This window comes from Pezoporus wallicus, unplaced genomic scaffold (assembly GCF_028554395.1).
Source record: "Pezoporus wallicus isolate ANWC-B61680 ecotype Strahan unplaced genomic scaffold, APGP_CSIRO_Pwel_v1 contig_2348, whole genome shotgun sequence".
NCBI lineage: Eukaryota > Metazoa > Chordata > Aves > Psittaciformes > Psittacidae > Pezoporus > Pezoporus wallicus.
The window spans coordinates 494,720-517,616 of NW_026636985.1; the positions used below are offsets into that span (position 1 = coordinate 494,720).

A 22,897-nucleotide genomic window follows, 5' to 3' on the forward strand; every position below is an offset into this window, starting at 1 on the left:
ACTCACAAGCTATGCGGACAGATGCCTTCCTGCTCTTTGAGGTCCCTAGATGGCTCCATGCCACACACTGACACCAGTAATCCTCTGGGCCATGAAAATCTTCCACCTGCTGTCTCGTCACATTGATGAACACCTCCCGAACCTTCAATCCTAAAGGGAAAGATAGAGGAAATTAGTTAATAACAGCCTCTTGCTTGGGCATAAAGCTAAGGTTAGCCAAACCTTTCCTTTTAATTACACAATTCCATTTTTAATCAAGGCAAAGCTTTAATTCCTTTAACAATAACATATTGCCACTAATTAAATTCTAAAAGCTGAGCAGGTCATAATGCATTGAGTTACAAGAACTACCCACCCACTGTGGTCTTTGCAAGAATACAACGCCTCCCTCAGAAACCTTGGCTCTTGTGCTTTTTCACCCAGAATGTGTATCTGGACTTAGATACTATAATATAAAACTGAATTATCTTCCAAACTAACATCTACATGCCCTTAAAAACCTTTCTGAAGTACCCTGGCAGGCCCCCAGTTGAGTCAGACAGAACTATGCACGTATGACAGGAACTAATCTAATGTCCCATTGAATTCCAGCCTGTTCCAGCCAACACTGCCACAGCTCCATCCAGCAGCCACTTCCTCATGCAGGGGGGAAAAGCTGTGTCACTGCAGCACACAGAAAGGTAAGCTCAAGCCATTACACCCTGAAAGGAGGAGAAAATAAAGGGAAGTGAATGCACTTCACAGCTCACAAATGGAGACGTTCCTCCACTTGGGATGTTCGCCATAGCTGCGTATCTGCACAATAACCTTGGGGAGAGGAAATATAATCCAAACGTGGGTTGAAAGGCATTAGGAATCAGTTGAAAGTGCTGGTCAGGAAGATGTTAATTTGAAACTAGAAAGCATTCATGCCTTCTACTTTCTTCTTTCTCCTCCTGTGCTGTCCCCCAGGATACTTCTTTCCCCTTCACCGGAAGGGAATGAAAACTCAATGTTAAAATATTTCATGCCTGCGAAGTTTATAAAGCAGCAAGAAACTCCTAAACATGAATTCCATAAAAGTTGGCTTCTGCTTAATCTCAGGCACCATTACCAGCTGGGTGCTTCCCTCCTGGAAGGCACTGGGGAGTCACCGTGTTCCTTTGGTGCACAGGAGACTTGAGGCCACTGGGGATGCTCATGAAGAGGGGTGGGGAAGGTCAGACAGGCTTTAAATACTATAAAGCAACACAAAAGCTTTGCTGCTTTTCCAGCAATAGGCAAAGGGGGTTTTTCCTTCTTTCCATTTAGCTTGCCATTTCACCACGGTACTTAACGACACGTACAAACCTGCAGTAGAGTCCTGCCTTGTCTCAATAATCAGCTTAGTCACTCAAATATTTACTCGTGCTGTAATAAGCAAACAGAGGTTTCCAGGTTGCTTTTATTTGCATTGTGCTCTTTCAAACATGGTGATGCAGTTTCCAACAAAACTGTTTACAAAACGTCTCTTCGTTTCCTGACACGGTGAAAACAAGCCCTTCTGAAACACACACAGCCCGTGGAACTCGGCAGCTCTGCATCTAACTCCTCTCTCCCTGCTGACAGACTGCATGATGAAAATGCACCATCCCAATTTAGACATCCAAGCTGCTCTGCCCGTGAGGAATCCCTGGATTCTCAGCCATAAACCATTTGCAGAGTCATCTTTGTAGGTTAAAGATAAGAGCAGCTATGGTTAAGTTCCATGTGTGAGCATCTGAGTCCTGGTGACCTGACACAGCAGGTTTTGACAGCCTGAAGATTCAGCATCCCTCCATGCTGCATGACAGTCACACACTTTCCTGTTACTTACCCTTGGCAAATCAAGCTGTGCAGTCCCTGAATGATATCAATCAAAGCCACAAAGCATCAAAGCTCCAAAGTCTCCATGGCCAACAAGGTTGCCACCCATCTACTTAAAGCCTTCTTCAAGAAGGGTGTAAAATGATTAAGTCCTTGACAAAGAGTGACCTTTCTGAGTGGTCCTCAGTCAGGAATCACTCAGCACTCAATCAGCTGACACACACACGGTGCATCCTGCCTGTGCTGCCTGCAAACAGCACTGCTCTGCATGCAGCTGGGAAGGTACAACCCTTCCCTGCGCATTCTCAGCATCTCCAGCTCTCCTTCCATCCCATGATCAGCTCCTTCCTACTCTGACTGCTAAGGAGTATCTTCACAGGGAGAGAATCCTCCCCATCACCAGCCATTAGCTACAGCCTCGCAGGCAGCCATCAGTCACCCCCCTGGACCTGCCACGATGTGTTCTGAACTCTCACCATTTCTCAGCTACTCAGGAATTTCTGGAAGCAGCAAACAGAAGCAAAGGAAGGGGAGCTGCATATTGTACAGCTTACTGAGGCAGCCATGCTAACACCACCCACAGTCTGCACGGATACCAAACAAGAAGCCATTTCTGGGCTCATTGGTAGTGTAAAATTCCAAGCAGCTGTCAGTGAATAGAGGCATTTACAGCTTCGGATTTATTAAGGTAGAACATTCTCTGGCCCAGCTATTCCTTCCATTGATGCCTGATTTAATTAATCTATATATCAGCCTCTCTTTTCTGAAGCAACATTAAATGGGGTTTGAATGAGGCAAACGACCAGCACGTGAGATTGAGAAAGTGGTGGTTCAGCATTGTAACAACGGGCCAGGGAGGAATTGGGGTCCCTTTAAAGGTCTCCCAGTTTGCCAATAGACAAAATAAATGCAGCCAAAATGGCAGAATCACAGAACTGCTGAGGTTGGAACACCTTGTCTCTGGGGAAGTTAAGTTTGGTTTATGGGGAAAGGACCCCTATTTTCATTGCTTTAGAAACAAGCACACAAAGCAAACCTCTTGGGAAGAGCAGCACGTATTCTTCATTTACCATCACTGTATTTCACCAACAAATACCCTCAGCGACCCTCTGCAGCTCAAGAAATGCCAGAAAAATTGCTCCTAGGAAATGACACAGAACGAAAAACCCATGCAAAGAAAAGCAGGCACGTAATGAACACGAGCAACATTTTACCTGTGACTTGTGTAACTCTAATAAAGCACTGCAAGAGCAACCCTTTAAATTATTGTGCAAATTATAACCATCATCTTTTGTTACACAGCACAGCCTTACAGAATATAAAATTATAGTACTGATATGCTAATCAGCTTTCTGCACTGTTGGATGGTTTAGCTGCAGATAGACTAACACTGGCAGCAGATGAATAATTGCTCTCCATGTACTAAACATAACAGAGCTGCACAGAACTTCAGCATTTGTCAGCGTTATTTGTTTAAATGAGAACAACACTGACAGCAGTTATCGCTGCAATCCTTTTATTTATCAGGCAAGAAAACTCTAGTCACTCTTAGCTGGCCTGATCCTCTGGTGAAACCTGAAGTTGAAGTATTTATAAACTAATTCGGAGGTGCATGCTGCAACCTTCAGGCAAGGAAAATAAAGCAGAAGGCAGTTCATCAAATCGTAATGATTATGTTTTTATCACAGTAGCATCTACTAGCTCGGGCTCTTGCTTTATGGGGTAGAGGACACAAAGCAAAGCTCCGTTCATGGAACAAAGAGAAGAGGGAGGCTATGGATTTACTGCCTTTTCTGCAATTCGGGAAATAAGGCAGGGGAGGATGAAATAGCGGGGTCTCTAATGGAGCGACTGCGTGCGGCAGCGCAGTGATGGGAACCCGTACCCGCTGCAATGGCAGTGTGTGCCTGCACTAATTTGCTGCACAAACAGCAGCAGCTCCACAAGAGCAGAGACTTCAGTGCAAACTCCTCAAGCCAAGGCTTCCACGCTCAAGCAGCTAGTACATGTCACAGCCCATTGCTACAGCAGTTCCAAGGCGACAGAAATCCTTCCCCTCCTGCTGCTCCTCCTCTACAAACGAACAGGGACTCCTGCGGTACTCGAAGATTCTGTTTCTGTCCTATAAAGACAGGATCGTGTGAAATTGGATTCCATGTTCATCACAGCAACAAAATATGCCCATTGTCTACCAACAGCTGTCCCTCCTGTCCTTCTCCATGTTCACAATACAGCACTGTAGGTAAAATCCATCAGGACAGTGTGCCCGCAAGCGCCGCTGCCAACTTCGCCTTGCATATGCCTGGCTAAGAGCTTGCTGGCAGGAATTTATAGAGATGCTAAGACACAGTTCTTGCATTCTGCATTGAATTTCCTCTTGTTTGGGTTTCTTGTTGCTATTTTTCACCACTTTTCTATACATCATCTCAGAATTTTAATCACATAACAAAGAGTGGAAGGATGTAAAAGGACAGCCCCGCTTTCCTGTACTGTACCCTCTCTTAGCGAGCGCGCCAGAATCATCCCCTTTAACCACAGGCACCGTTCTTGGCACGGCTTCCAGTGCAGTCTTCCACAGATGGAGCTCTCACAGCACACAGAACACGGTGCACACTTGGTAACAGACATGTTTATGCCCCAGATTTGACTCCAGAAATGAGGGCGCTGCCAATACGCACATTCATTCTAAATAAAACCCAGTAGTCTGCTGTTTACTGGCAAAGGAAGAGTTCCAAAATACTTTCTGGATCATGGTGAGAGACTATCCATGCCTGTCCTTCAACTTCACACTGTAAACAGGCCTTTACTTCCATTTTTATGTCCTAAGGGCCATTATGGCACTTTGTGGAATGCTCAGCACTGCACTGTCTGCCCCACATTCGTGTTTAGAGAACAACGCTTTCAGGGTTAGCTCTGTTCCTGGGCAAAATTCAAACCTGCAACATTCATATGCCCCATCTCATCTGCACAGCCCATGCCTCCAGGTCTCAAACCTCACTGTTACTTAAAAATCCCACCTAATGCTACTTTATCTTTTTTGGTTATTAATCCAAGGCTCCCAAAACATAACTGCAGCATTCACAAGACAGACACAAGGTTTTCATTAACCATATGGAAGATCAACTTTTAGGGAGAACATTTCTTCCACACTGACTCAGCAATGCCTTTAGAAGTAAAGGTTGTGCCTATTAAGATAATTTCATAAAGGTAACTGTAAAAATTCAAACTCATCCAGATTAGCATTTACCAAAAGCCTTTAGTACTAAATTCCTTCAGAATGCATCACTTAAAAAGGACGCCAAACCGCGCTCTAGGAGATGTAACTTTTGTTTTAAATGGTATTTTTTTCCCCTAGAAAGGAATTGCTTGTGTTGATAGAGAGGATGTTATGCATACACTGCTATTTCCAAGGCATGGGAGTTGCTTAGCAATCTGGGAATTTAGAAAGAGGAGAAAAGCAGTAACAAAGCAGAATTGTGAAATGACTAGAGGGTGCAGCATTAAATTGGTTTGTAATACTTATCAAGGTGCTTCTAAATGAGAAAAGATATAGGGTGTGCTGGGAGCATAATAGAATCTGTTGATCATTTTCAACCTTCTCCCTTCTCTTTCAGATGCTCACAGTGGATTTTCTTACTTAGCTTTATTACCTACCAAACACCCATCACTGCTTGGGCGTGAAGGCACATTTCAGCCACCACACTGGCAGTTTTTCAGGGCTCATCCTGACAGGAACTGCATAAAGGCATATGTGTCCCTGTTTCTTGTTTCCACTAGAAATTACACCACTGAAATACAGAGGACCGCTATTCCCTCCAGAACTGCTGGTTTCTTTCAGACAGCTCACTGACTATGGTTAGCGTATGACCAGATCTGGTGGTATGTGTCCAGTTTGTTACATCTCTGTGCAATGCCTCCCACATCTACAGTCATTTTAATTCCCTCTGTTTTCCCTATTCATGCTGTGCCTCTCCTGCCGGACCTGTATTCCCCTTCCCTGCCTGTCAGCCCTGTCCTTTTTATACCTTCTCCCATCCATTGGTTTCCCTTTTGTGTTTTGGGAAACTGCCTCTCCTGCTCCGCAGAGCTGTGTCTGCGTGGTCCACACACCAGCAAGCTAACCAAAAGCTGTTGCTGCAGCAGCCCAACACTAAGCTAATGCTGACAGACTGTGCCTTCCCATAGGGGCATCCTCCCTGTGCTCAGGGCAGCACAGCCTCAGCACGAGTCCTTTGAATTAGAGCTGGTTCCGCTCCCTTGAGCTCAGCACAAACCCACAGCTACCTGCTACAGCCCAGGACTCTATCTCTGGATGGGATCTCCCGTTCTCTGCTCTACTTTGCACACTGTGAATAGACCCTGCATCCAGATACGTCTCCCGAAGGACACACTGCCCTTACCTGTAGTCTCATCCATGCTTTCCTCAGACACGTGCTCATTTTGATGGACCCATTCACCATTGCACTTGAAGAAAATCTGCATAGCTGGCATAGCTTTACAGCGTAAGACAATAGGGTTGCTTTTTATAATGTAGGCATCATCTGGTTCTTCCATAAAATGAGGCAGTGTTCCAGGAGCAGATGGGATAGACTCTGGAAGGGCTTCACTGTTATCATTGCCTGAAAGGGAAGGAAAGGAAAATACACATTTTTATGTTGTTGCACCCTTTGTATCCTCTCATTTCATTCATTAAAAAACATTTTGGATTTGATTTAAAAACAAATTTTACTTGGAAAAACACCTGTAGAACTCAAGAGCTGTCAGAATCGTGCCTTGAAGCAATGACACACACACAAATATCAGATCATTTGAGTATAAGAACTGTCAAGAAAACTGACAGAAAAGCATCAGCAAACTGCATCATCACTATTGACAACTTTAGAGCTGGGGCACTGAGGCACAGAGAGCTTAAAGGAGTCACCTAATGTCATACAGAAAGTCTGTGGAAGAAGTAGAAACTAAACCTTATTCTCTTGATTGACAGCCCAGTGCCTTCACTACTGAATCTTCCTTTCTTTCCCCTGAAATTAATTTCCTTTAGACAGTTGCTGCAGATCTAACAGGGATCAGAGTGTTAACCACAGCGAAGTATATTGATATGAACAGCATTACTGTAGCACTCCAATACTGGAATAAGCAAACTGTGATTTCATACGCACTTAGAGGAAATTTTCCATATGCTTTTACACTGTTCCCATTTACTGCAGCCCCTTTAAGGCAACATAAAAGTGGAAAAGTGGCTTCTGTAGGGCCAGAAACTGCAAGACTGTGAGCTTTACAGCTCAGATCACAAACAGTGGGATCCAAGGGCATTTGCTCAGCAATGTATAAGCCTAAGGTGGCTTATTTTCTGAGTTCCTGTGCTCAGACATGAACACACAAGCACTGGAATATAGGCTGCTCCTTTACTACAGCTCTTCTAATTGAGTGAAAAACTAGTTGCTGCTGTCAAACCCAGGAAATTCCCATTGATTTTTAGCAACACTGGGATTTATTTTCAGTAGTTTTGTGAGAAAATCCAGAGAACAGCAACAAAACTAAGTCAGAAGGGATCAATTTATGGAAGCAGATTATAAAGTACTGAATACAGACAGTGTAGCCAAACGGTAACAGAGGAGGACACAGTCTACATGCAGATGATGGGAACACAGTACCTGAGAAAGAGGAATATCTGAGGGCAATAGAGATGTGATTTAACCCAAACCAATGAAATTAAGTTAGATGAAAGTTAAGTTATGGCCATATGAAGTATGTCTCAAATCCTTCTCAGGTCTAGCAGATGATGGAATAACGAGAACATACTTTAAAAATAGGTATCTCTCAGCACAGTGTATCTTGTGTGCAAAGATACACTGTGTATGTGCTGGGAAATCACTATGATTTTCCAATGACTTCAGTGGTTTAAACTACATTCACTGTGTGCTTTATAAAATATTATCCTAATTTTCAGCGTTTCGCTACTGAACATTTATGCCAATTTCCATCCTGTCAATCTTCAGTAATACCGTGTCCCTGTAGGCTTGATTAAATCCAGGCTTTGTAGGAAATAACAAAAACGTCATTAGAAGATTTTGGAGATGCTTGGAAATCCCATGCTCCCATCGGTGCTTTGAGGTAGCAACACACCTGTGTTGAGGAAGAAGAGCTGCAGAACTTAGAAAGCCCCATTGTTATCCCACTAAATTCACTACTTAGGGCGAGACACGAAGGATGAAATCCCAGCCCCACTGAAACTGAGGGCACAATTCTCCTCCCAGGTGGCATCTGGATTTAATGATACGGCTTTACATTCTGGTTAAGGGTTCCTGATGAGCACCTGAGAACACTGATCCTGCACCTCCTCAGGGATTGCTGTGCTTGTGTCCAACAGCCACGCTGAGGGAAACATGAGCTGTTTGATGCTGTCACAAGCAGGGTGGGTTGGTGATGGGGAAGTGCTCACTCCTAAAGAAAACATGTCATATAAAAACATAAGCCAAGGGGCATCTTAATCCATCTTTCTTTCATCTATCATCTTTTTTGTACCCTTTGTAACTAAGTAATGCCAGCTGTCTTCCATGTGTACATCCATTTTTACAGGAAGGCCAGAACACATAACTTGCTTACACATGGAACTGTTTCCATAATGAAATTTGAGTCGTTTTTCAGTCAGAAAAGCAACTTAGTGAGATTTGGCTATGTTGTTTTAATCGCATGACCCTGTCCCACATGCAACAACGTGGGGTTTTTGGAAGTCACTCAGATATTGATGGAAATAAGAGATTTTGTTGCCCACACAAAATCCTTTAATGCCTTTGTTATTTCCTCTAGTACGCTCGGATTTACTAAAGCCTACAGGGACACAGTTTTCAGCAAAGATTGACAATACAGGGACAGTGAGAACGGTCAGTAATAGAACATGCATGCTGATGAGCTTCGCTGCATCATTTTCCTTTAAACTCTACACATTGAAGAGGAATAGAATTCCTTTTCAATCAGCACTCCAGAAAGGCACTGCTTTTGAACAAACAAATACCTTTGGAACTAGCAGACATCAAACTAAAGCGTATTTGGGCTGGTTTTCTCTGTGTATTCTACCTGCAGTTTTCAGGCTTGTGAAACACAACCTGAAAATCACAGAAACTCAAATCCAGAATCACCTTCCATGATCAACTTTGCTTTATTGGAAAAACCTGGCTAGCAGCAGAATGAAGATTCCAAGCTGATAAAACTCAGTATTATAGCTAAATTATTTCTACTCAATTTCCAGAACGGATTGAACCTTGTAGCAAAATTCATGGTTTAAGTGTTAAGCACCTACCTCTTGAGGAAAAATGCTCTTTCTGATGGTGTTTTTACACCCGGGAGCAAGGAAGACTACCAACCCCCAGTGCTCTGAATGGTGTCAGAGCATTCGGCAAAGCAGAGAGAAACGTCATGTCTTTGCAAGCCAATAGTTAGAGTGTGGGGGGTGGTTTTTACATTTTTACTGGACATTCACATCTACCTGGGATGGGCAGGAGCATTTCTCCTGCTTTTAAGTTACACAGCTGAGGTAGCTGCTGTTTCCTCCTGATAACTCTCTTAAACCCTGACACCTCACAGGATGGCATCTTATGGAGAAGCTGCAATAGAAGCTGCACTCAATGGACCCTTCTAACTCCTCTTGCTGTGCCGATGAGTTTGCTACACCGACAGGGTCCAGGACCTACCAGTACTGGAGAAACTCTGGAGAGGAAACCCAGTAACTAAGTCAGGCACTAACAGGAAAGCTGCTCCTCTGAAGAAAGGAAGCACTAGTGGGGAATGAAGAACTGCTCAAAACCCCACACTACAACCATGCTTATTTCTTTACTCTACACCCTGGGCTCTCCCAAGTTGTTCAGCACACACTGGAAGTCACAAGTGCTGAATATTCAGTTCAGCAAGCCAACTTTTGCTATCAGTGTATTAGTTTCATCAGACCCTCTTGCTTCCTATGGATATAAAGTATAAACTTCTCACAGCTGTACCATAATCCTTCTCATCAAATATTTGGGCGACAGGTGGAAAATTGTTCTGCCAGCTGAGGAAGACAAAATCCATTCCTCCTGGCAATTTTCTGCAATGAAAACTCCCCAAAATGAATGTGCAATAAGTTGGGGAAATAAATCTAAAATATTATCACACAAAAGCAATGTGCTCAGAATCTTTAGCTGCAAACTAACTCCGCTTATCTGAATTTTAAAGAATCTCATTTCTTCTTCTGTGTGTATAGGACTAGATATTAAGCTGGATGCTCCTACTTGAAACTATTAGCTATAGGCCTGCTTTTCCCCCTTTTTGCTTTGCAATGCACTGTGGTCTCTTTCATTCCTTTCTTTTTTGCACAACAGAACTGGGCAGCACCCATCACCAATTCCATTCGACAGGAGGGTAAGCAGTTGGGCTGAAAATGGACTTTGTGCATAACAGCAAGAAATGAAACAGGAGCCAAATGCCACAGAGCTGTGTCCAGGACTTAATAAACCCATGCTAAGCGGCACACACTATTCCTGTTACTTATGAGGCTTTGGATGACTTTGTCTGCAGCTTATTAGCAGGAAAGGAGAGTGAAAGTCAATATATAATCATGGGAATAAGTTGTCTTAATAGGATTAAAAATCAAGACAACTGTGAAGTATAATGTACTTCAAGTGCCTGTGCTTCTACTCACTGTGACAGTCCCTTCCTACATAACTTACTAATGAACTGTTACAGGTTAAAGGCTTTTTCCACCACAATAAAAGACATGTAAGAGAAAGACACAAGAGACCCCCCACAGCCTCACAAGTGGTGAGTGGGACTGTCTGGGGAATGACAGTGACCTGCCACAGCTGTAAGCAACTGAGTGAGCCTCCTGTAATAATTCACCATTCCTTGGCCAAGAAGCCACGATGCTCACCATGTGCACGCTTCTCCATTCAAACACAAGTCAATGTGCTAGTCAGAACCACCTGTGGTTCTCACTGCCAAGAAGCACACATGGGTCCCTTCAGTGTAACTGAGCAGGAAAGCTGTACATTGCAAAAACATGCCGAGCTCCGGTACTTTTATGAACAAGCCCTTCTTGCCCCCCACTTTCCACCAAACAGCAGCACCATTATTATATTATCCAATGCCTCTTCACACAGTTTCATTTGAGAGAGACCCTATTATGCCAACAAAATCTCACTGTGACAGCATTTTTTAAGACATATATATTAATATATACATGTATAAGCTCTTGTGGGACCTCACCTGGAGCATTGTGTGCAGTTCTGGCGCCCTCAACATAAAAAGGACATGGAACTGTTGGAACAAGTCCAGAGGAGGCCACGAGGATGATCAGGGGCTGGAGCACCTCCCGTATGGAGCCAGGCTGAGAAAGTTGGGGCTGTTCAGCCTGGAGAAGAGAAGCTGCGTGGAGACCTCAGAGCAGCTTCCAGCGTCTGAAGGGGGCCTATAGGGATGCTGGGGAGGGACTCTTCATTAGGGACTGTAGTGACAGGACAAGGGGTAACGGGTTCAAACTGAAACAGGGGAAGTTTAGATTGGATCTAAGGAGGAAATTCTTTCCTGTGAGGGTGGTGAGGCACTGGAATGGGTTGCCCAGGCAGGTTGTGAATGCTCCATCCCTGGTGGTGTTCAAGGCCAGGTTGGACAGAGCCTTGGGTGCCATGGTTTAGTGTGAGGTGTCCCTGCCCATGGCAGGGGGGTTGGAACTGAATGATCTTAAGGTCCTTTCCAACCCTAACTATTCTATGATTCTATAAGTACAATTCTTTTAGTGAGCAGGACTTCTTCCATGGAAAGGATTTTTACGCTAATGAGTGAGGCCATTTTCTCAATCCTCATTTATTCATCTTCCTTCCCTTTTAATACCTTATGAGCTTTAGCAGAGGGCTATGTACTTTCCTTAAAGCTCACAGTCCTCATTTAATCTCTCTGCACGTGACAGAAAACACAATTTAATTCTATATATTTTTTAAACATAATAAAGTTTAAAAGCATCACAGCTTCAGCCACGAATTCCAGCCTTAGTTCTTCTATCAAACAACACAAATAAGCAGTACTCCTGCAGCTTTACACAGGGCTACGCTTTCAGATGTTGAAGTGACTAAGACAAAACTGATACAGGTTCTGATCACATCTCCTGCTCAGCACAAAAATGAAAGCTGTCATCTTCCACCAGCTCCACCTAATCTTGACACTGGCCACAAACTATCAGGTCACTTTATCCTTCAGGTCCCAGCGGGATTATGGAGCAGAGCAACCAAGGCCAGCCCAGGATGTGAGCAGCTCCTGCTGGCACAGCTCCAGTGGGTTCTTGTAACAAGTCAAAAATGGGAAAGGAAAAAAGCCCTTTCCAGCAGCACCCCCTCTAGGATTTACCATTCAGTGACACTGCTGCGGCCTCTCTTCAGTCACTGCACGAGAAACTTGCACTTCAATGTAACTCATACAGTGACTTGCCACAACAGACGTAGTTAATGGCTTGCAGGAGGGTAGGGCATTTATTTTTACCACTGAGGATTAATATGTTCATAAAACATTAGTAGTCTTTTCTATGCCAACAGAGATGAATGTGTTATCCTATTGTAATCTCTTTTGTATTCTAAATCTATTTCTATCTAAGCTATACATATTTATAAAAATGATATATTGCATTTATTAAATATTAAGTGGGTTACAAACTTGAAGAATCTTTCATACATTTATTTAACATCTAGGGGGTTTTTCTTTAAGCAGTATGCAAGCACTATAAATCTTTAAAGGAAAAAAGATTCTCCAGCATTCTAAACAGATGAATCGGTAACAAAATCTTCCAGGATCCGATGTGCAAAGAGTATGAAACTAGGAGAAAAAAATACTTCAAAAATACTGAGAGAAAATACATGGTAAAGCCACACTTTTACACGTAAGAGAAGATGCTCTGCCTGGATTTTGAGTGTATCTCCCACGGATGTGTATTAGCTGTAAATGAAAAGCTTTACATGGAAAGCTATACACATAATTCTTTAGTAGACTGGTCTTTGGCACACAAAGGCAAATATGAACTGTCTTGCTGAACCGAAATTTAAGGTTTGGGGTTTTTAACCACATGACACTCTTAGAACTTTTAAATTCAACTTTTAGTTCACATATAAAAAAGTACCTTTGAACTTCGAGTGCCTGGGCCCCAGAAAGGAAAGGAAGCAGAACCCAACCCCAGCAAGGCTAAAATGCTCATTTTGATCCTCAACAATGAAGGAAAACCAGTGGATTTTTTTCCATCTGTGAGAAAATCAGGGGAAAAAAATAAAACCCTCAACAATTATTTCACTGATGATACTGAGAGTGCAGCAATACGGTATGGAACCGCTTGGATTCGTTTCAAGGACTACAAATAACACACCAACAGAAAGTGAACCATGTTGGGATAAAGTTATTAACATAAAAGTCAAGGGGAAATGATCATCATGTAAACCACTTGTTTTTAAATATCACCGACTCTTTTTCCTTAGGACCCAGCAATCTGCAGAACGTATTTGAGCCCAGATCTAACCAGCTATTCACTAACAGCTTGAATCTGCTGCCCTCCTTCCATATTTCCACCCCCCAAAGACTGAAATCAGCTTTGTAATCATGAGGATGGAATTCTTCAGCTGCTTGAAGGGTCCTCCACCTCGACTGCCAAGACTGATCATCATGTGGATCAGCCACACTCTGCTACACCAAAGAGAGGAACTTCCATGGGAAAAACTAACCTGAAAATTGAATTTCTCCCAAATAACAAGTGCAAACCAGGATTTTTCCCAAGTTCAATTACTAACTTAATGGATCTACTTAACAAACCCCGGCCAAAACACGGTACCTGCTGATGCGAGTGCTTCCAGCTCAGCAGCAAAGTAATAATAAATATAATGAATTCATAGCAGTTCACAGTTGCACTGTGCCACGATGCTTATTCTTAGCTACAGCATCATTTTATTTACTGAAGGAGCCACAGAGCTCTTTCCTCCAACTTAATTCACAAATCAATTGTCATTATTAAGGCTTAAGGCTTTGATGTGCCCAACTCCTGATTCAGCTGCTGGAGGAGGTGCTTACTGCAGGACTATTCACAGCCTGCTTCAAACTGGACTGCAGACAAGCTTTTGGTTTGCTTGCAAGCGAGTAACAAGGCTGCTGTACAACTGCTGCTTATGGATTAAAAGAGAGGGGGCAAAAATAACCCACACATGCCAAAGCGCTCTCCCCTTGCAACTCCTGCAGCATCAAAGCTGTTCTGCAGGCAAATGTCAGTTTAATTGCTTTTGTAAATGCTGGAGGGACAAAACCCCCACCTTCCTCCACCACCAGATGCCAATGCATCCAACTCTTGACGCCAGACGTGGCATAACGAAGCACATCAATGTCTTCCTTCGCTGCCAGCGCAGGAAAGACAGGCAGTTGCTTACGATCACAGCCAAAACTCTTCCCAGCCTGTCCATTGCAACTCCTCACATTCCTGTGCCCCAATGCTTTCAAGCACTGAGGGCACAGGACTGCACTGGAGCCAAGCAAAGCGAGGAGCATATGCCACCTTTGACACCAAAAGCCACCAAAAACCAGGGATTTACTTGTCCACAGGCTGATGTTTCCATGGATAAAGTAGGGTTTGTCTTCAGCTATAAGATATATCAAGGCAGTTTCTAAACACGCAAATATTAACAGCAACTCTTATTATTTCTAAATTCATAAAACTAATGGTCTTTCACAAAAATGGACAGAGATCCTACTTAAGAATTAGATCCTACTCTAGAATTAGATGTTTTCATAATAGAAGTGTAATATACTGTAATTTAACTCCTATTCCTTTGAGAAAGAGCACAGAAACCTCAGGGGTTGTGCCAAATCAAAGCTAAAAAAAACAATTTCTTCCTCTCTACTTAATATTTAGATGAAATGTGTACTAACACAATGAGAAAAGCCTTAAAAAAAGGTGACCTGATTCAATGTTGGTTGCTATGAAGCCAGCTCAGACCTAGTAAGTCAAAAGGCTCGTTCTAGTACTTGTCTGCCTTAAGATTACTTAAGCTGCACCACTGTGGAGGCAATGCCTGGTTTGGCACTCACCAAGACCTTGGTTTGATCCCAAGTAACACAAGGCAACCATCCAAACCCATATGGATTCTGATATACAGGAGTTGTGATAACAAGGGATAAGCCAACAAGGATCCCAACTGGAATGTAGGGCTGTAAGATCATCACCCTTGGGCTGCTCAGAACCAGCTCTTATGCCTCCATGCACTGCATCTGGTATCAGCTCACATGCTCTTCCCATTTGAAAAGTTGTCATTCTGAGGTTATTTTCTTGCATAGTCACCTTGCTGTGAGTCAAACTCAATCATCAGTCACTGTCACAGGGAAATCATAGCATGGAAAAAAGCAAGTACGGGGTTTAAATCTTTAATATTTGAATAGATAATAGCACAATTCCAGATACAAAAGGAACTTCCCCTCCCACCCATTCTCTATTTTAGCCATAGCCAGTTATCAAAGACATGAGTAATGTGGAACAAACCATGAATCACGGGGCTTCTTTGGGTTTATTTAAAGGTATAGAGTAAATGAAACAGGACCTGACCTGACACAAAACAGATACAGTGACTCTTCTGCCAAGTGGAGTATGTAACAAGGAACAGAAATGAGAGGTCCTATTTCTTTCCCAGCGTGTATAAACAGCTCTCTCCAGCTCCTTCTGAGCTAACAGTCTCTTGCAGACCTCTGCGTCTGAAGTTATACTGATAATGATACTTAAGATGCAGTTACTCCATCTTTTGTTAACATTCTTGTGGTACTCACTCAACGAGCCAATCCGTTACCCTTAAGAACTCTTCCAAACAAAGTAAAAAAGCATTTCTCTTCAGAAGGCATTAAAAATTCCTTAAAACATATTAATAAGCAGAGTCTTCAGTGCACGAAGTGTTTACTAGCAACATTCACCCTTCATTTTCCTACTCATATTGCCATTAAGGAACAAGTATGGTCCTAGTACTGACAAACACAACTTCTAAAAGAACTGGATTAAAAAGAGGGTAAGAATTAACACTTCTGCTGCTAAAAATGTCATGTTCCCCTCATAAAGCGATGTTCACTCTTGCTAGGCTCAAAGAACACAGCAGTGAGAGAAGATCTGGGTTCAGTTCAGCTGAATCACTGGGACAATGATTATGGAAACACTATGAAAGAAACCTAAGCTAAGAGGTTTTTGTCTCCCAGCTGAAGTAAGCAAGCTCTGAACAGATCTGCCCTTTAATGCTTCTAAGAGCACTGCAGTAATGCCTCTATGAGAACACAGTTTAGGTACACCCAGTAGGCAGGAGTTAAGCCATCAGTGTAATTCTCATCAACTGAGTCTTAAATCCCTAATGATCCAATTAAAACTGGACTCAAAAATGCTGCAGTTATTTTTGCTTCTTCAGCTCATACTTCATAAGAAAACAGGCAACATTAAGTATTAATAGACATCATTTAACTATAATATACAGTGCCTGGCTTAGACATGAGTTTAATGAGAATATGCATACTTTACACAAATTAAACAGAGAGATGTATTAAATGTAAAGATGGATCTTGTTATGCTCAAATTCTATTTTATTGTGACTGAGGAAAACAACTTTATCTGCAGCTAAATAACACAGGTTTGGAGACAAAGTTTGTAATGCTTTTTCTTACAAACCCCCCTTGGTATTTCAAATACTCTCCAGCTCATGAAGTATCTCCCATAATGGGATAGATCCAATTAGTGGATGTTTTCTACATATGTAGAGAGATTTAAGCCATCAAGGGTGTTTGGATCTTTCTGTAATTCCACTCAAACCCACAAGTGGCATTTCATTTCCAAGTATTTTAACGTGTGTGTTTGCAGCAACTAAACACCATGTAACAAAGCAGGGGGGAAATCAGTGCCGTGGGCCCTACAGCAATCTTTGTGCTTCCACGTTGAAGGGTAAGTCTGTACTGGCTATTCATTTCCTATCTAGTTGCTTTTTAGGGTATCACTGCTTTATGAACTAAACACAGACCAGGAACAAACACACACTTGCATATTCCTGTGCTCCCTCTCCAACTCAAGGATTGAATTCCCCAAGTTAGCAAAACAGGGGAGGAAAGATCAGACAAGACAAGGTAAAAGAAACAACAGCAGAGCTGCTTTGGAAGGAACAGTGGACACAGTTATCATTAATGGTTCAAATTAGCACAAGTTATCTCCATCCCACTGGACTCATGCTGCAAGTGAAAAACCACACTACATTCTCAAGCCTAGATTGCCTTTGCCCTACCCACATCTGCTGAACTGCATTTCAACAGCATCTAGCAGTTTCTTCTTACTCACCAAAGGAAATGGAACCCAATTAACCTGTGGTCTTTGCTTTTGTTACTTCCTATTGACCATGCCAACTGAATCTGGAGCTGAGAGCCTGGATCCATTATACACCTTTCCTTGGCTCCTAAGGTTCATAGAACCTTTTCTCTCCAGCCTTCAGATTCACATGCTTCCTAACAAGCAGTAACCAGTTAATAGGTCAAACTGTGGAGGCATTAGATGCCAGGAATAGCTGTGTTTACTCACCTTAATATCCCTATTTTCACAGCATAAACTTAAATCAATCTGGGTTTTACTATTATTCTGCTGAAAAGATCCTGTAGCTTTATTAGTTGGGTTGATTAAGCCAATATATCCACAGTGTCATAGCCCAGAGTAAGCAGATGTGCTCTGCAGATTCATGATGCACTGCAAAGGGTATTTTCCACTTTAATACCTTAATGAATTTCAAAGTATGACTGTGGCAGTTTTCCTACCCAATACACCTTCAAATCTGCAATAGATACCAGTACAAGATCCAGCCTCCTTCCGTTGAACATGCACAATCTATAGACATATATAATTATATAAGGAAAAGCTTATGAAAAATCACATTCATGTAGGATTCCAGAATCTTCACTCTTATATATATATATATAAAAACAGTGGGTATTAAAAAAATCAAACACAAAACCAAACAACATAAAAGCCTCAACAATCTCCCTCCCCCCCCCCAAAAGACATCACAGACAGAATAGATGAGAATGATGCATTTATGAGAACACAGTGTTCGCATCGCCCCTCTTTGTAGAATGAGGTGCTATCCTAACCTCCACGCAGTTAAAATTCAAATAGTAAAACATTCCAGCAGGCTGGAACATTACACACACAGACCTGTGAGGCATTTCAATCTATCTGTACCTATAGTTCTCCTCAGCTGCTTCCTGCACTAGAACATGGCAAGATTTCTGTAGTGCCCTCCAGTTAATTGTTTGAACACAAATATTTTGCGGTTCTTCCATCCTTCTTACAATCAGCTTTTCCTGAAGCCTGGAAGAACGGAAGCAAAGATATTCTACCTGGAATGAGAGAGTAAAATCTGTTCACTTTTCCCAAGTGTGCAATCTTAACCCTTCCTTTAAACAGAAAACCCTAAGAAGTCACTCAACAGCCATCGACACCACGCAGCACAGGCTGGAAGCACCCAGCCCGATAAAGCCGAGTCACTGGAGGGCTGGTAACAGCCCCAGTGCAAACCCTCTCCCTCCTCAGCTCACACAGACCATGCCGCAGTGTGTGCGGGCACCCAGCTGACAAGTCTGAAAGGAGCTGATCCCGCTCCTCAACGGGACACACCGACAGCGAATGGTTCCTCCCGGGTGCCTGAACAGACCCTGGGGCCATCTCACCTTTGTGACTTTGACTAAAGCCAAACCAAAGCCTGAGCAGCTCTGGCAGACACTAAGCCATCCCAGCTCACCGCTCCGGCAGCCAGGTAGCTCAGCATCTCGTACCAATATCAAACTGCTGTCAGAACCTGGCACAGAATCATTTCTCATTCAGTTATTTACCAATTTCTGAAGTCATTCCCTCTCCCCTATATTTCTCTTTACAATGAACCCCAATCCAGGGGCAGTAACAACCCAGTGCGATCCTGAGGGAGCTATCGCTAACCTCACCTCGGTTACCTGTTAACTTCTGCTACCTGGCAGCCACTGTCCTAAGCATGGACTTAAACTGCCTGTTTATTCACCTGCCAGCGGGGGGAAGAAACAAAAGAACCCCCAAACAAAGCAAGACTGAAAACCAACAACAAAACTCCATTTGAAAATAGTCTCTCTGGAGAACCTCCTACACCAACCGCCTCTACAGCTGACAGCTCTGTGCAGCACAAAGATTAATAATTTCCAAAACCTGACATTTCCAATCTGAATTGCATGCTACTTGGTAAAAAAGCTTTCCTATATCCTGCCCCACGCTGCTTTGCCTAGAGAAGGGCATTTTAGCCTTTCACTGCTTTTGTCGTGTTAAAGACCTAAAAGGATTTACAGCTGTTGGCTCTGTGGCATGTTACTCATGCTGCAGAGATGCACTTTTGGGTGAGGCTGGGGTCTGATTTAAACAGATGATCCTGTTATGTGTAAAAGACTCCAGGGAAAGAAGCCCCAGAGCCATGACTTTCCTGCAGTCCTGCTCAGGACTCTGTTTCTTGCAGAGGACAATGCATTCCCGTCAGATCCCAATTCACGGCTCAGTTGTTCTAAGCCATACTTCTTGTCCAACAAGGCAAGCCATGACATTCTTCTTCGTAACTTATCCTAAAATTGCCAGTAATTTTTATGTTGAAAAAGCCAGATGAGCAAATGAAGAAAGCCCCCATTGTACTGGGGTGATCCTACCATTAAAAGCTGCTTCAGCTTTGAAGTGGAGGCTGCTTCATAGTTTCAGAGGTGGTGGTGCTACATGTAATGCAACATACAAACTGAAGTACTAGACTACATCCAAACCAGGTCACAAACACTGGCTCTAGTGCTGAATGCTGTGTATTTTTTTAACACCCATGACAGACATGTAAAACCCATAGCTGGAAAACACACCTCATAACCAACTTGGTTTTTCCTAACGGGAGGGGAAGAGGAGCCAATGGCCACCTTTGTGCACTCCCAACTCAAGAGCTGCCCTCAAAATAAGCAGCAGCAATAACAGTCCAGAACACTTCCTCCCCCCCAACCATATCAAATATTATGGAGCAGGACATTAAAATCCATCCCCTTCAACCTCCGCAAACATGATATTTAAGTTCAATTTCTCAATGTTAAGGGACATAGTGCTTTATTAGCTATAATAAATGTCAACTTCCAGTTGGCAATTTGATGGGTAAGATCCCCATTATGCTGACAGCCCTTCCCACTGAAGCCCAGTACAGCCAGGGCTCTGTCCTGCCTCATCTCTCACTGCACGTGAAGCACCATCCCGGTGAGGAACACAATGAAAACCAGCAGTTCGATTCAACAATATTCCCCTCATTCATTCACTTACTATTTAAAGCAGCAGCACATATTCATACCCTGCAAACACTGTCTGTATTTCTATTCATGCACCACTTATCTGATGGCCTCTAATTACCAGTTTGCCAAAGGAGAAAAGCTGCTCTGCTAGGAAATATCAGCACAACAGGCTTAAAGGGCGGCTGGGTTAGTTTCTTCATCACTATGAGAGCACCAAGTGTCTAGAACCTTCTTCTGATACTGTGTGAACAGCTAAAAATAAATTCCAACCCATGACAGTGAAACAGCATTAAGTTTCCAATTTAGCACAGAACAGCACTCATACTGCTTTTAAAAAGTCAATGAGATTTAAGCACATGCTTGATTTACAACTTGAGTTTAACTCATTTGCCAAGTCTGGTTAATGTGACTGATGCAGTGACCTCCCCACAGCTGTTATCACCTTATGACAGAATATTTAACTCTTCAATAGGATTTTATTTAGATGTATGAATGAGAGCTCGAGTCAACATCATCCCTCTCTATACCCTCTCCCCCTTCCCCTGCAACCTGTCCGTGCTTGATCCCACTGAGCTATGGCATAGGAAACGAAGTGAAACTCCATGCAGTATGTATACAAACACAATACATAATACACAATACACTCCAAAGGACAAGTACCTATTACAAAAGCATGGCAAATCTATTCTGATGCTTAAAAACCTCAAAGTTTGTCATACACATAGAAGTAGCTCTGCTAAATCAACAAGTACTCACATATTTCATATTGGGAACCGAGAGCAGAGAGAAATTATGCTGATAACCATCTTTTTATCAGTAATGTACAAAGCCTTTCCTCAAACCTTTGTCAGAGACAAAGGCATTTTCAGTCTCTCTTTTAAAAAGCAGAACAAAGTGTAGAGATTTTTATCTTCCCTTCTAAATGCCAAGTGATATCAAAGTCCTGCAGACACTGCTGTTGCCTTCCCTTTAATAGGCAATGGCTGCTCAACAAGAACATATTGCCAAGATTCACTGAACCAAGTCATAAGTGATGGCACTGGTAACTGATCCCCTTCACACTGCTTACATCCACCCATTAATTTACAGTCTCCAGTAACATGGGACTGACCATCTTCCCAAGGAAGGGCTGCACTGAAATTCCCCTAAACCACTTTGTCAGCAGGAAGCAGGTCTCATTAGCAGTAGTACTATCATTAATAGTAATTTTTAAGAAAAGGAAGGCAAATAACCATAATACCCTCTACTCTAATGGCAAGATCTTCAAAAGATACTCATGCAACTACAGGAGAAAGGAATTAACTGAATGCTAGGTAGGGGAAAAAAACCACGCAAACAAAAAGGAATAATCCCCGTAATCAGACTTTTTTTGTCCTTAATATCACACAAAGTTTCCCAAGACAGTGCTTCATGTACGAAGCAAAGAGATTAGATTTCAGCTTCCAGGGCTTGCCAAAGAGAAAATGAACATGGGTTTGAGCAAGTACCTTGTTTCTGATCTGGAAAATGACACTTCTCTTCCTTCATTCTCTGTGCTTTTATGTTGCAGTCGCTCCACAGTACAGCTCTCTTGTCAGTACAATGACTTGTACTGCTTAACCCAGCATACTGTAATGCGATTATGGTTGGGAACTACAGCACACCAAATACGAAAGCCATCATAGCAGTAAGGAAGGAAATGAGCACTACAGAGAGAACAAGTAAGAGGTAGCAGCATATACCTGGAAAAGAAGAATTTGCGTGGGGATTTTTAATGTGGTGTTTTAAGTTGGGAATTTGCAGCTTTCTAATCAATGCTTCCATTGGTGCTGCTTGGGAACTACGAGCGTAGATGGGATGGCTGGATCACACAGCTGCCAAAATGCTCAGACTATTTCCTCTAACAGCTTCTGCAAGTATCTAATACCCTCAGGAATAAAAAACGAGAATCCAGTCATAGAAGTATTTTGGGCCTCTTCCCCACACCAGTAACAAAAGGAACTGCCATTTCAGTAGGACTTGTGAAACTAAAATTCATGCATACAATACAAGTCCAGAATAGGAGCTGTGAGAGTTCATGACACCACGAGCAATGCAACATCTGAGGCAGGCTGTCCCCCTTCTACAGCCCATGTGGGTCTGAGGTGGAGCAGATATCATCCACCTGCAGCCTATGGAGGTCTGTGGTGGAGCAGGTATCATCCACCTGCAGCCCATGTGGGTCTGAGGTGGAGCAGGTATCATCCACCTGCAGCCCATGTGGGTCTGAGGTGGAGCAGGTATCATCCACCTGCAGCCCATGTGGGTCTGAGGTGGAGCAGGTATCATCCACCTGCAGCCCATGTGGGTCTGAGGTGGAGCAGGTATCATCCACCTGCAGCCCATGTGGGTCTGAGGTGGAGCAGATATCATCCACCTGCAGCCTATGGAGGTCTGAGGTGGAGCAGGTATCATCCACCTGCAGCCCATGTGGGTCTGAGGTGGAGCAGGTATCATCCACCTGCAGCCCATGTGGGTCTGAGGTGGAGCAGGTATCATCCACCTGCAGCCCAGGGAGGACCCCACACCAGAGCAGGGGGATGTCTGAAGGACTCTGGGACCCCGTGGGAAGCTCGCAGTGGAGCAGGCTCCTAGCAGGACCTGTGGTCATAGCAGGTTTGATCACAAAGGAGTTTTGCTCCAAGCTCTACCAGCTACTTTCTGTCAGTATCTCCTATGAAAAGCACCAAGAAGAATGTAGTAGCAGTATTCGAGAACTATGTTCAAATGCTCTACA

General features: G+C 43.1%; 1 protein-coding gene across 5 annotated transcripts in view; it reads right to left on the reverse strand.

The window, feature by feature from the left end:
* UNC5D (unc-5 netrin receptor D) overlaps nt 1-22,897 on the reverse strand; it is a 132,810-nt gene that overhangs the window by 52,466 nt on the left and 57,447 nt on the right. For all 5 annotated transcript variants that reach the window (XM_057402488.1, XM_057402491.1, XM_057402489.1 and 2 more), the window contains exons 2-3: nt 6,225-6,443; nt 7-150 (exon numbers count right to left, since the gene is read on the reverse strand). In XM_057402488.1, coding sequence (XP_057258471.1) covers nt 7-150; nt 6,225-6,443 — 363 coding nt within the window. The remainder of the gene's footprint in view (nt 1-6; nt 151-6,224; nt 6,444-22,897) is intronic.